The sequence below is a fragment of the Sarcophilus harrisii genome, chromosome 2 (assembly GCF_902635505.1).
Source record: "Sarcophilus harrisii chromosome 2, mSarHar1.11, whole genome shotgun sequence".
NCBI classification, from domain to species: Eukaryota; Metazoa; Chordata; class Mammalia; order Dasyuromorphia; family Dasyuridae; genus Sarcophilus; species Sarcophilus harrisii.
Window position 1 is genome coordinate 198,199,685 of NC_045427.1, and position 15,563 is coordinate 198,215,247.

At 31.5% G+C, this 15,563-nt stretch overlaps 1 protein-coding gene across 7 annotated transcripts in view; it reads left to right on the top strand.

Moving 5' to 3' along the window:
- BIRC6 (baculoviral IAP repeat containing 6) overlaps nucleotides 1-15,563 on the top strand; it is a 297,969-nt gene that overhangs the window by 140,248 nt on the left and 142,158 nt on the right. For 6 of the 7 annotated variants that reach the window (XR_004231861.1, XM_031951246.1, XM_031951248.1 and 3 more), the window contains exons 30-36: nucleotides 514-733; nucleotides 3,249-3,382; nucleotides 3,777-3,914; nucleotides 5,835-5,962; nucleotides 8,484-8,615; nucleotides 10,678-10,893; nucleotides 12,111-12,294. Coding sequence is in view for 6 of the 7 variants with exons in the window: in XM_031951246.1 (XP_031807106.1) it covers nucleotides 514-733; nucleotides 3,249-3,382; nucleotides 3,777-3,914; nucleotides 5,835-5,962; nucleotides 8,484-8,615; nucleotides 10,678-10,893; nucleotides 12,111-12,294 (1,152 nt within the window). In the remaining variant the exon portion in view is untranslated. The remainder of the gene's footprint in view (nucleotides 1-513; nucleotides 734-3,248; nucleotides 3,383-3,776; nucleotides 3,915-5,834; nucleotides 5,963-8,483; nucleotides 8,616-10,677; nucleotides 10,894-12,110; nucleotides 12,295-15,563) is intronic. The other variant, XM_031951250.1, reaches the window with a different exon arrangement.

Below are 15,563 nucleotides of genomic sequence, written 5' to 3' on the forward strand. Positions count from 1 at the left end.
CACGATTCAGATCATCTTTTTCTACATGAAGCCTTTTGTAATTTATCCTGAGATTCCAAATTACAAAATTTCCTTTGGAAACGTTCTCCTGAAAAATAACCCTTTATATCTTTCATACACATTTAACTATATATGTTGTTTCCCCTCATATATGATATGTAAGCTCTTTGAGGATTTATTGCTTCACTTTTTAAAATTTTTTATTATTTTATTTTTTATTTCACATTGTAGCAGAAGCCTAGTGTGTAGTGGACACTTAACAATGCTAGTTTGCTTTCTTGGTTAATAATATTTCCCTTTTCTCTCCAAAAGCAATTAAGAAACACAACATGGAAGAATTGAACATGATTGGATTTTTAAGTTTGATTGACCTGATTAAGCAGTGACTTTGTATTTGCAAAAATAGATTTTTAAAAATTTATGCAGTCATCTTAAGAACATTTTTAAAAAGCATCATTACGTTAAAATTTCCTTTTAATTTGGGAAATCATTCTTTTTTTCTTCTTTCAACAGGACACTCAGTTCCTGCAGTCTTGCAAAACACATTTCATGCTCAGGCATGTGAAGAGCTATTTAAGCATCTGTGTATAAGTGGAACCCCAAAGATACGTTTGCATACTGGACTTCTACTTGTTCAGCTCTGTGGTGGTGAAAGATGGTGGGGACAGTTTCTTTCCAATGTTCTTCAGGAATTGTACAATTCAGAACAACTTCTGATCTTTCCTCAGGACAGGTAGGACAGGAGTTTTGAGAATTTCCTATGTAAATGGACTTGATGTGACCAGTTTTCAGCACTTTTGAAATGGAGATTAACAAATAGCACAATTTTTCGGAAGCATGTTTTTTTTTTTTTTTTTTTTTTTTAATAGCCTTTTATTTATAGGTTATATGCATGGGTAACTTTACAGCATTAATAATTGCCAAACCTCTTGTTCCAATTTTTCACCTCTTACCCCCCACCCCCTCCCCCAGATGGCAGGATGACCAGTAGATGTTAAATATATTAAAATATAAATTAGATACACAATAAGTATACATGACCAAAACATTATTTTGCTGTACAAAAAGAATCAGACTCTGAAATATTGTACAATTAGCTTGTGAAGGAAATCAAAAATGCAGGTGTGCATAAATATAGGGATTGGGAATTCAATGTAATGGTTTTTAGTCATCTCCCAGAGTTCTTTCTCTGGGCGTAGCTGGTTCAGTTCATTACTGCTCCACTGGAAATGATTTGGTTGATCTCGTTGCTGAGGATGGCCAGGTCCATCAGAACTGGTCATCATATAGTATTGTTGTTGAAGTATATAATGATCTCCTGGTCCTGCTCATTTCACTCAGCATCAGTTCGTGTAAGTCTCTCCAGGCCTTTCTGAAATCATCCTGTTGGTCATTTCTTACAGAACAGTAATATTCCATAATATTCATATACCACAATTTATTCAGCCATTCTCCAACTGATGGACATCCATTTAGTTTCCAGTTTCTAGCCACTACAAAGAGGGCTGCCACAAACATTCGTGCACATACAGGTCCCTTTCCCTTCTTTATAATCTCTTTGGGATATAACGGAAGCATGTTCTTTAAAACATTGCTTGAACTTTGAGTCAAGTCTGGTGAGATTCCCGAAAAGGGGTAATCTGAAGCTGTTAGAGGAAGGAGATACAACCCGTGGCATTTTAGGTTCATCATTTATTCCTGCTGCCCCTAAGGGAAACAGAGTTAAAAACTTTGTTTTTTAGTGAAGAAGCCCAAGTAAATTATAGTCATTTTTTTCTGTATGTAATGAAACTGCTTGTTCTTCTTTTTGAATTGCTGAAATGAAGAAACTTTAAAATGTTAGAGTTTTAAAAAGGAGAAAATAAATACACTTTTCAATATCGAATATCTTTAACGTCACTTCCCTCATGAGTTCATGTACACTAATACAAAATATTATGTAACTAAAAACAATTTTATTTTGGAAATAAAACTATTATAAAAGGTTTTGTCCACTGTGTGATTATCAAAAGGAGTCTTATTGTTAAGAGCCATTTTGTTTAGCCTGCTTCTTTACTGCTTTCAGTTTCTCTAGAAAGCAAGCTAGAGCTTGAAAATATAAAATAATACAGGCTTTCAGTGTCCTGCAGGATCTAGTCCAGTCTATATTAACATTCTCATTTGTCATTACTTCTTGTCTTGTATTAAACATTTCAGTCCCGAAAAGCAAGTAGTTATAAAGTACCATAACAAAACAAGCTCATTTTCTTGTTTCTGTTATTAGCATTACTTCTTTTTTGAATTGCCATATTTAAAGAGTTTAGAGTCAAATTAGCTATTTGATGAACAATTAGTAAAGATAGTTATTGAGGTCAATACTATTAGTAACCAATTGTTGTGATCTTGAGAAAGTCATTTTCGTTATTTGTGAACTATGATTTTTAAACTTGACATTCTATAATTCTGTATTTTATATAGCACATATTATATTTCCTGGAAAGTTGTTTTCCTAATAACTATTTCTTAGAAAATTAAGTTATAACCTGTGTAATCTCTTACCTATGGCTTATTAGCTATTTTTCTATCTTTAATGCTATATTAAATTTTATTTAATTGATATACAGAAATATACTTTAAATCTACTTTTGATATTCCCAGATGTGTTAGCAGGTAATAAAATGCCCAGTGTTCTGCTTCTTTGTCTATTTTTTTCGGTATTATGTAATTAGCTAATTAAGGTAACATTTCACTCCCATTTCTTTTTTCGTTTTTTTTCTTTTTTGTTAATTTTCCCCCCTACTCCCATTTCTAATTTTATTTTTAATTACTGACGTCTTGTGGACGTCAGTAATTTTTAAATTTTATTTTAAATGCATTGCCCTAACAGGTTGCATTTTCTTTCCTCAGTTATGAATGTATTCTAATTTTAATCATAAAATATATGCACATTATTTTCTAGAATGAGCCTTTGAGGTCATGTAGCCTGCCCTCCTCTTGTTACAGATGGGGAATCTGAAAATGTGAGTCAGGAGGTGATTTAGACAGGTCACATGGCTGGCCAGAATTAGGGTCTGGATTCAAATCCTTGTTGTATAGCTCTTTAAATTTATTTTCCTCCTGTTCTATTGTTTTTCATCACTTTTGGGACTGATCATTCTCTTATTATCGTGTACAAAATAGCTATACCAAGAAAACTTAGTAGTAAAAGTGATAATTATGGATTTTGTCTGTATAATGCAATTTTTCTTTCTTTTTCTTTTTCTTAATAGAGTTTTTATGTTGCTTTCCTGCATTGGCCAAAGATCACTTAGTAACAGTGGAGTCTTGGAAAGCTTACTTAATCTCCTGGATAATTTACTTTCACCTCTTCAACCACATTTACCCATGCACAGACATACAGAAGGTAATACTTTAATGACCAGATACTTCTATCTTATAATAAACAGAATATTTTATGTTTGCTGTTCTTTTTCCATATTTACAATAATTCTATTCTTGATTCAGAGTAAAGGAAATAACAATGATATTGTTTTCTATTCTAATCTATCAGTATTTTATTTTGGGAAAGAGAAATTTGTCATTCATTGAGGAATTTTTTCTGGGAACAATTTTTACTTTGAATAGTATAGTGACATTTTGTTCTTTGTGCATTCATATCTAGTTTCCTTTATTGGTAAAATTGTTGATATCTACAGGTTTGTTGTTTCTTTTTTCTTTAAAAACATGAATTATGCTGTTTCATGAGTCTAATCTCATTTTTGTCTGTTTTCTTTCTTTGAATTTTCTCTATCTTGTAGGTGTATTGGATATTCCCATGATCAGTTGGGTTGTAATGCTTGTGTCCAGATTGCTAGATTATGTTGCAACCATTGAAGATGAGGCAGCAACTGCCAAGAAACCTTTGAATGGTAAAGAAAGGGAGAGGTTTCTGACAGGTACCAAATATTTACATTAATATTTTTGAGAAAATATAATACTGATTTTAGAGTTTCCCAGCATTTCAAGCATTGAAATGTGTCTGAGAACTAAAATATAAACTTGATTCTTATAAATTTAAATTAATGAATAAAATTAGGTCATGTAGTATATACATTTTAATAATGAGCTTGATGGAAAAATAGATTTTTTCAGGAAGGGAATCTTTTTGCTTTTTAAAAGCAAACATGGAAACGATTTAGTAAGACTAAGCATCACATAAACCCTACAGTTTAATAAAATGGAGAGTGAGGTTTATAGTATGTGTCAAAGTTTGCATCTATCGTCCCCCATCTTCTTTAAAAAGAATCTCCTCTTTCCTCTGTTGTTCTGATTTTGAGGTGAAGGTGGGTAGTTTTGTATAGTGGGAATACTGTTGAATTTGGAATCAAATGGCCTTGTGTGAAATCCTGACTCCGATTTTTATTGTAGGGTATGTTTATTCTGTAACTATATATAAAATATATAAGTAAAATGAGAGCTTTTGAATAAATAGTCTTTAAGTTATCTTACTACTACATTGTTACAGTATCTACACAATAAGAACTGAGGTTATGAGTCTTGGTCCCAATGGTTTTAAAAAAGAAATTGGGGAAATATATGATTGTATTTTTGAGAATGAGAAGAATGGTGAAGAAAACAAGATTATGAAACACCCTTTTCACCATATTGTTGTTTATATTCTTCCACATTTAAAGGCAAAAATAGGGTAACAGCCATAATAGTAAACATCATAAATTATTATGCAATGTTTAATGATTTGTATTTCGATTCATAGATTTTAAAGAAATACTCTCTTCATAGAAGAAAAAAATGCAGCTTTTTCTTTGGAAAGGAGCATTACACTGTAAAGTTTGCTTTTATTAACATGTTGTTAAACTTTATGCTTCCTCAGGCCTTTACTTTTTAAAAACTTTGCTCCAATGTAAAGAATATTTATAGTAGATACTTAATACTGTTTTCCTTAACACATTGTATGTAGTAACAGTGATGTCAAAAGCTAAGGGAAATGAATCCATGTGAACTGCATTTTGACTTTGAACACCACAAGTTAGCATTTTGTTGTTTTTGTATTTTTATTTGTTGAAATATTTTTAATCTGATTTGGCAACTCTTGGGGAGTTTTGTGTACTGGGTGTGACAGTTATTGAGTTTGATTCTTCTATTTTAGGGAAAAGAGCAGTAGAATAAAATTTAATAGCCCAACATACAATTTTATCCCAGCCACTGAGAAATTTAGTGAAGTATCATCTCTAATTTTCATTTCATTCTCTTGAAAACTCTGACTTGAATTATCTTCTCTAAATTATTCTGAAGTATTATGTAATTCACTTCAAAATCTGCAGTACTGAATTTGAGAAATTATTTAAATATTTTCATCTTTGAAAGGAAATATTACTTTGAAGCTAGAAAGTGTTGACTTGTACATTTCACTCTAAATCTCCTGACTGTTGAAAGAAGCATGATGATTTGAGAAATCATCACTCAAATCAATCACAATGATTAGTTCGTTTTTACTAAACCAACTAAATTCTTTTTAAAGTCTGTAGAAATTTTAGAGATTTAATTAGACATATGATATGATAATATGATGAGATTAAGGCAAACAATTTGTAAATCGGCACTCTAGAAAGTTAGTTATATATGTTAGATACAAATGTAAAATGTTTTCTACAAACAAGAAGAAAGGCACATTGTCTATTTAGTAAAATTCTGTCAGATATTTCCCTTGAGGAGTTTTGAAAAGTTTCTTTCCCTTCTCTGCCCACCCATACTCCTTCATGCCTATTAAAAATTTAACTTTATGATGCCTTATTTACATGTTTTCTAATGGTATTATCAGTAATTCTTAATGAAGTATTTCTTCCCTACCGAGTTAGGTCACCAGTGGAGTTTCATTAACAATAGTCTACATACTCAAAGCCTAAATCGATCTTCCAAAGGCAACAGTAGTCTCGACAGATTGTATTCCAGAAAGATCAGAAAACAGCTTGTTCATCATAAACAGGTAATTTTCAAGGTTTTGTAGATGTTATTCAGCTTTAGTTATACATTAATTTTGTTGCTGAGAATTTTCTGTTTTGATCTTCCACCTATTCCTCAGTTATGGATTGCAGGTTCTTTTTGGGAATTTTTTTACTTGCTAACCTCATGGGCCTTATTACAGTAATTCATTTTGTGTTTATAAGAATTGCAACTAATGTGGATAGCACTAATTCTTGTCAGTTTTCAGAATGACAAATTTGGGGTAGTTATCGCTTTTTTTTTATGTGTCATATTGGTAAGATATTTTAAATTGATTTTGGGACTCAATTTTCTTGATAGTAACATTGGCTTCAACTTAATTCCAGCATTTTAAAAAGGATGGACTTGTAGATTGCAATTAGGATGCTGTAATCAGGAAATAGAAAGGATAACTATGTATCTATTTTATTGTGGGAAAGGAAGATAGGAAGAGAAGGGGAATAATTATTTATATAGTTATATAGAACATATTATGTGTGAAGCCCTGTGCTAAACACTTTACGTGATTGTTATTATTACTGCTCTGGGAGGTACATGTTATATTATCCCATATTTATAGTTTAAGAAACATAGAGTTTATATAATTGCTTAGAGTTATAAATTAATAAGTATATGAGGCTTCATTTCAGACCCAGATCTCTTATTTATTATATTGCACAATTGTAACTTTTAATTGGTATCCACAGTGTAAATACATCTAAATAACATCTAAAAAGGCATGTACAAATCACTGCAGTGTCTTTGTACCCTAAGGATTCATGGGACCTTTCAAAGTGATTTATAGTTGAAACCTTCCATATATGTTGTCTGCCACATTAGAATGTGAACTGCTTTATTGCAGGGACTGTTTCTTCCATTTATAATTTTGGCTCTCCTATCACAGTGCTTTACCACATAAGTGCTTAATAAATGATGTTCTTCATTCTTCTATTCATTGATCTTTCTATGGTTTCTGTTGTTTGTAGCCAAATAACTATTGACTGGGAATAGAACTCTTTGATAAAAGTATAGTTTACCGAGGAAGGAATAGTTTCTTTTCAAATGTAATTGATTAAATTCTAACAGAGTTTAATCTCATGTGTTAGTTAGAACTTGGAAGGTATTATGTAACAAAGTCATTATTTCATTCAAACATTTTTGAGGCACCTCCTTTGTGCTAGATAGATGCAAGGGATATAAAGATAAAATAATACATAAATTATGCTTGGGAAGTTTATAATTAAGCAGAGGGAATGATGTTTAAAGCTAAGTAAAGAAAAAAATTAGATTCAAAGTAAATAAATGGTAATTTCATAAGAGGGAAATTGTTACATTCACAGATTCAGAAACTCTTTCTAGATTTTCCCAGTTTATTGCATTCTGGTTCATTGATTCCTGGTGACAAAACACTTTGCAAACCAAAAGTTGTTTTTTTTTTTAACCATTATACTACATTTAAAAATTCAAATAGATGTTTATACCTTACTTTTAATAAGAGAAACTCCATATGCTTTATTCAGGAAATCACCTTCTTAGTATCTAACTGCTTGGGAAATAGAATTATTGATCAGAAAGTTGCTTGGTGAGCTCAAAATTATAGCAAAGGCAATTAAATAATCTCTTAGAATAGTTTTATCTAGGTAAATTGGAGTTATTTCTCACCAAAATAGTTTGTTTTTCTGGTTAGTGAAACACGTGCTTATATAATCTCCCTGTATTCATTTTTCTAGCCCATCATTAGTACTTTCTTTATTATATTAATTGCTGTAGTATGTTATGATGTTAATCTTTCAAAAATTAATGTTTTTTTTTAAAGAGCACTGAGTTTTTAGAGTACTCTCTGATATTTGAATTTTATCTTAAAATCTCTAAGAAAATTTGTGAGTTGTCTTAATCTCATTAGTAATGGTTTCATTAAATATATTTTTAGTTATATTTCGGCATATTTCTTCAGATGACTGTTTACAATGTTATTTATTGATTCTTGTACACTTTTAAAACAATTTCAGGATATAACGTTAATATATAGCAGCTAGTTGGCGCAGTGGATAGAACATAAGGCCTTGAGTCAGGAAGACCTGAGTTCAAATCTGGCCTCAGACACTCACTAGCTGTGTCACCCTGGACAAGTCACTTAACCTATCTGCTTCAGTTTCCTCAACTGTAAATTGGGGATAATAATAGCACCTACCTCCCAAGGTTGTAGGGATCAAATGAGGTAATACTTGTAAAAGCGCTTAGCACAGTGCCTGGCACAGATTAAGTGCTATATGAACGAAGCGCACTCTCGCTCTTTCTCTCTCTCTCACTCTCTCTCGCTCTCTCTCGCTCTCTCTCTGTATCTTTCTCTCTCTTCACATATATATATATATAAGTACTTCTTTGCAATTAATGCATTTTTAAGTGAACAATTTGCATGTGAATAGAGTATTCTATACAGTTTTTACTGGAAGCTTTGGCCCCAATGTAGAAGAATACTATATTTCTGTGGCTTATATTTTTATTTGTTAATTTTTATTTTTTAGCAACTTAATTTATTAAAATCAAAACAGAAGGCTTTGGTGGAACTGATGGAAAACGAGAAAATACAAAGCAACAAAGGATCATCGTACAAACTTTTGGTAGAGCAGGCAAAACTAAAGCAGGCTACATCAAAGGTATTGTGATCTTACAGCTTTTAATTTAAAAGCCTACCCACTTCACAAAAAGTAGTTGTCCATTTCATTCTTTTAAATAGTAGATTCTTGAGATTTTGATCCATACCAATCATTACTATTCATTTAATTCACCAGTCACTTGAAACCTTAGCTTGCTTGTTAGTCTTTTCACTGAACTCCCTTGTAGGACCTTAAATCAGATCCTATGTAAAAAATCATTTTGATGCTTTTGTAGTTTTAGTTTAATCTTAGATTATGTAATTAATATATTTCTATTTTGGTCTTTGCTTTCTTAATTGTTAATGAGACTTATTTCAATATTAGAGCATTAGATTATAGTCAAAAATTAGTAGCCCACACTCATATCTATTGTGCACAATACCTTTTTTGACTATTAAGCTAAGAGAGTGAATAAGCATTTATTTAACAACAACAATGTATCAGGCAATGTGCTAAGCACTTTTACAGGTATTACCTCATTTGATCTCTCCAACCAGCTACCTTGGGAGATAGGTGTTATTATTACCTCCATTTTATGTTGAGGAAACTGAGAAAGACAGAGGTTGAGTGACTTGTCCAGGGTGACACAACTAGTGAGTTTCTGGGGCCGGATTTGAATTCAAGTCTTCCTGACTCCAAGTCCAGTAATTTATCCACTGCACCACATAGCTGCTAGGGATTACTAAATTATTAGGAATTAATTTTTGTTTTACAAGTTATTTTTAAGGGCAAGAATTCTGAATTGAAGAAAATTATGAATTGGGCTTTTCATAAGTTTCCTAATTTTTTAAAAAGTTAACTAGCAATAACTTTAATTAAAGTTGTACAGCTGTGGCTTTACTGTTTTTTCCCTGTAAAACTTCTCAATGATTAATTTAAAATAATACATGTTTTTAAAGTCCCAATTTTTTATGTACTTTACCTAAAATGTAAGTATGTATATTTAATGCAAATGTATTCAAATGAATTTATTTCAAAGTGATTAAAAGATTCTATTTATTATCCTATAAATTTAAAAAGGAATGAATCCAGAATAATATTTACCCGCCTATGTTTTAATACTTTTTATATTTTCTTTACACAAAGATACTGAAATAAGTGTGTTTTTATGTCACTACAAGATGTACACTACATCTTAGAAAGTGTTGATTAATCTTTATTTATATTTTGGGAGACTTGATTTTTCATAAAGTAGTTATTCCACAGCAGGAACAAAAGTAATTTTTTAGTTGTAATGTGGCAAAATGTCATGGTTAGAACAAAAAAGCCAAAAGTGGAACATAATCTATGGATTTAAGTGTATTGTGTTCTTTGGGACCAATTAATAGACTAAAACAAAACCTTTGATACCATCTGCTTAAGATTTTGGACAGCTTGTTTTGTGTCACTTCAAAACAATCTCGTGAAACATTTTATTTCAGAGTAAATAATCTTTAATATATCACTCTGACATTATAAAACCCTCAGCAATAAATTGAGTTTCCCTAAGCTCTATTAACAATAACTCTCTTCACTAATTTTTTGGTTACTATCATTTGCAATATTTTTTCTGAAGTAATAACTCCCACTTCAAATTGTTTTGTCTAATCTCATTTAGGCTGAGTATAAGTGAGAGGAGGGGAGAGAGAATAAGGGCATTGTGGTAGGTTTGTTAATATACTTGTATTTTTATCAGTGTAATGCTAATGCATCTTCATTGTGTGGGGCGAAAAAAGTTTATTCTGTTTCCTACTAGTTTTTTTCCATGTAACTTGTATTGTAGCCAATATTTTATATATATTTATTTATTTAATTACTTCAAGCTTAGTAGCTATTGGTCTTTCTGATATCTTCAATATTTGAGTGTCATTCCAATGAGTTGCTTAATTACAATTTAGTTTTTCCCATAGAATTTGCTAGATTTAAATTTTTTAAATCCCCTCCCTCTCCCTCCAGAAATTATCAAAGTTTCTTTTATATGGTGTACCTCATATCAATTTTTAAAATAAAATTATACTGTTAATAGCTTAGTTTTAAAAATGTTAGTTTGATGTAAAGGTTTTTTTGAAATTTTTTTATACAGCACTTTAAGGATTTAATTCGTTTACGTCGTACTGCGGAATGGCCTCGCTCTACATTAGACACAGAAGTCTCAACCACAAAAGAGAGCCCTGAGATAGAACCACTTCCATTTACTCTGGCCCATGAACGTTGCATCTCTGTAGTGCAGAAACTTCTGCTCTTTCTTCTGTCCATGGATTTTACTTGTCATGCAGATCTCCTTTTGTTTATTTGTAAGGTAAATAAAAAACATTTCATTTACATTTAAAAAAAAGTTTTAGGGGGACATGTTAGAATCAGTTTGTTAGATATTACTCAAAAAACTTTGTTCTAAAATTATAGTAATAATGGAGGTCATACTAGTAGTTTAGTTTCAGAAATTGTTTTGTAGTTTGCTAAATGCTTAACTCTCAACTCAGCATACTATGTAAGATGACATTTTGACTCCCCATTCTCAGTGTGTATACACACACACACACACACACACACACACACACACACACACATTCTAAATTACCCTGCTTGGAATGTATGTCATATTTTCTTTGTCACTATATCACTGTGCCAATCAAAAAGATGAAATAAAATTTGTACTTTGCCCTGTGATTTCACTGCCACTTAAGAATTCCCTCTTGAACCAGTTTGATTTTATATCTCCTCTGCAACTTTGAAAGTTCCCTGGGGTGCTGAGAAGGTGTCATCTTCTCGTCATCTTTTCCTCCCTCTTCCCTTGTCACTCACCCCTACCCCCACCCAACACACACTCAGTATTTATCAGGATGGATGTTTACTCAGGTTTTCTGGATGTAAAGCTACCTCTATGTCTGCCACTGTGTGCCTTTCTGTACTTAATATTGTGTACACTTTTCTTGTTCACTTTTCCTTTCTCTCTCTTACACATCTTATAAATCTCATCTTTTTCTTTTTTTTCATCTCAATATTTACTTTTCTTGCACCTTCCTCTACTCTCAACCCCTTTCCTCTTTCTTTATTTTACAGTAGCCCTAGACATTACAAATATCACCTTCTTACAGATCAGGCAATTAAGGTTCAATGTGCACTTAAATGATATCTTTTGCAGGCCATAGTTGATACTGATGCCATAAAATATTGAAACAGGATATTTTTCCTTTCCATTCAGTTTTTAAAGAGTTTTATTTATAGCACTCTTGAACATATTCTGTTTAACAATTCATTTGAAGTAATTAAAATAGAGAATAGAAAATGGAATAATGAAAAATTTTCAAGATAAGTATACCTTGTAGCTCTAGGAATAAACATTACAGATAAATGTTGGATCAAAATGATTAACTCTTAAGAAAATATTTTTCTCAGAGGTTATTTTAAGAACAAAGTACATTTTAAATTGCTTTAAATTTTACAAACTAAAATGATATTGTTGATACAGTCTTTATTTTCTGGATATTTATTTTATATTTCCCAAATTTTTTTAAGGTTCTTGCAAGAATTGCAAATGCCACTCGGCCAACAATTCATTTGTGTGAAATTGTAAATGAGCCTCAATTGGAAAGACTCTTATTACTTTTGGTTGGAACTGATTTTAATAGAGGAGATATATCTTGGGGTGGAGCTTGGGCTCAGTATTCTTTGAGTTGTATGCTACAGGACATCTTAGCAGGTAAAGTAGAATTTTTTTTCTCTCAGATGGCACATTTAATTTGCTTTGACTGTAGTGGTTTTAATATATAATTTGCATATATATTAATTATATGTTAAATATATTATTATAAAATAATATATTATTTTATGTGTATAATATAATATAAAATAATATTCAGAAATTACCAAAGTAGTTTATTTCTAGAGTCCTTTTGATACAAAAAATACTTGAAGATTGTGTTGACAATCATTAGTACTTGTATATTTATATGTTGGATTAGGATTTCCTTTAGCATTATCAAACCCATCTAAAAATTATTCTTAGAAAATAATGAAGAGATGCCATTTACATCCAGAGAGGACTGTGGGAACTGAATGTGCTTCACAACATAGTATTTCCACTGTTTTTGTTGTTTGCTTACATTTTATTTAATTTTTCTTTTTTTTCCTATTTGATTTGATTTTTCTTGTGCATCAATATAATTGTATAAATATATATGCATACATTGGATTTAATATATTTCTACCATGTTTAACATATATTGGACTACTTGCCGTCTAGGAAAGAGGAAGGAAGCGTGGTAATTAGTTCACAAGATTTTGCAAGGGTTATTGTTGAAATATTATCCATGCATATGTTTTGAAAATAAAAAGCTTTAATTAAAAAAAAAAGAAAAAATGACTAAGGGACATGGTTACAAAGCCAAGATAGCAGAGAGAAGTCGGGAAGTTTCCTGAGCACTTCCCAGTTTCTCTTGGAAACCACACTAAATCAATTCTCTAAACAGATTCTGGAGAGACAGAATTCAGAAAAAGATGGAGTTGAACAGTTTTCAAGCTTAAGATAATTTAGAAGGATTTTACAAAATGTCTCTCTCATTTGGGTAAAAGGGGAGTTCAGGGATGCTAATCTAGTCTGAGACTCTTAGCCACAGTCTAGATCAACAATGGAGACCCTTCTTTTCTGGCTTAGCAGGCAAATTGGTGTGACAACATTTCCAGCATAGAACGCTAGTAATGAGATCCCTGTCCCCCTGCAAAAGAAGTTTTGTACAATGTCCCCATGATCTAAGAGCAGAAATCAAAAACAAACCAAAAAAAAAAAAAAAAATAATAACACCTTAACTACAGCATGCTACTCTGAGGACAGGGAAGACTAGAACACAAATGTACAGGAGCACACCAGTTGCAAAATGCTTCCTTGTGACTTCTCAAAGGATAGTGAATATGAATTGATCTCAAACTCAATAGTTTTGTCTTACAAAAACTCAAAAACGATTTAGAAATCAGGTAAGAGAAGTAGAAGAAAAATTGGGAAATGAGAATTATATATAGGAAAATTAATTATGAAAAAAATCAAACTTGGGAAAAGTAGCTCAACAAGTGACTGAGGAAAACAACTCCTTAAAAAGAGATTTGGTGAAATGGGAAAAAAAAAAATTCACTGAATAATGTAACTCCTTTAAAAGTAGAATTGGCCAAATGGAAGAGGAGGTAAAAAAGCTAACTAAAGATAGTAATTCATTAAAAATTAGAATTGGACAAGGAAAGGGAAGGATTCAGTGGAACATCAAGAATCAGTAAAACAAAATTAAAATAAAATTGTAAGATATCTCATTGGCAAAACAACCAAAGTGGAAAATGATACAGGAGAGATAATTTAAGAATTATTGGACTGTCTGAAAGACATGATCAAAAAAAAAAAGAGAATATCTTTCCAAAAAATCATCAAGGAAATGCCATGATATCCTAGAACCAAAGTGTAAAAGAGAAATTGAAAAATCCATTGAACATCTAGAAAAGACCTAAAAATGAAAACTCCAAGAGATATTGTACCAAAATTCTAGAATTAGCAGGTCAAAAATAAAATACTGTAAGCAGCTAGAAATAAACAATTCAGATATTGAAGAGTCAGAATCAGGATTATCCAGAGTGTTAGCAGCATCCACATTAAAGAATAGAAGAACCTGGAATATGATCTTCCATAAGGTAAAGGACTATGACTAAGAATAAACTACCTAGGAAAATTAAGCATTATCTTTCAGGGGTAAAGATGAACATTGAATGAAATACAGGTTTTTCAGTCATTTCTGATAAAAAGACCAAAGCTGAACACAAAATTCTGTCTTCAAATAAAAGACTCAAGAGAATTATAAAAAGGTAAATCAGCAAAGAAAAAAAAAGTTATTTTAAAGTTAAACTGTTTTCATTTTTTGGTTGGAAGATGATACTTTTAAGTCTTGAAAACTGTATCTTTGTTAGGGTGATTAGAAGGGCATAAACAGAAAGAGTATGTGGATATAAGTTGATTTTGATGAGATGATATAAAAAGGAAATTATGGGATGGAAAAAGAAGTGTATTGGAAGAAGTAGAAAAAGAACATAAAATGGGGATAAATTAAACTACATAAAGAGGCACAGAAGACCTGTTAGAGTAAAGGGAAAGGAGGGAGGGAGATGAGTATTGTTGAACTTTAATTTAGTTAAAGGAAAGAACATACACACTTAATTGGGTATAGAAATTTATCTTACCCTATAGAGAAGTAGGAGGGGAAAGGGAAAAGAAGAAGGAAGAGGGAAGGCAGAAATAGAAGGGAAAAAGGATAAAAAAAAGGGTTTGAGGGGCTGATAGAAAAAAGGGCAGATTGAGAAAGATGGAAGTAAGAAGTAAAATATTAGTAAGAAAAGAGTAAAAGGTATGGGAAAAGCATCACCTGGATGACCAAAAGAGAAATGCAGAATTCTAACCCCAAAACACACTATTAGAGTATTCTGGCTCCCCTCCAACTACGTGGACCCCAGCCCTCTCTCTTGATCTAAGGTGCTACCTTCTTTCAGGGTTCTATTTTTAATAAGGTTAAAGTTTTGCTAAATATAGAACAGCATTCCATTGGTTTTATAATGCATAAGCTAAAATATGAATACAAGTAGGGCCACAAGGTTTAGTGATGGGTAGGAAACATTTTTGCTGACTAGATCATAAGATGAATGATCTGCCCTTTGCAAGGTGAGATGGTGCATTCATTCCATTGTTCATGAGATGCATGAGCCATCCCTTGGGTTGTGCTAGCAGAGATAGCATATTCCAAAGAACATTTCAGGGGAGAACTTAGGGGATTTCCAATGATGCTAGAATTGAATATGAGTGAAACCAAATAGAAGTACTTTGTGTTAACCTTCTAATAGTACTTTAATCACTCAAAATGTCATGCCTGATACACAAATAATTTCTGTTATATAAGCATGAGATTTGCAAAAACTATCAAAATCTATGTTTTTATATAACTT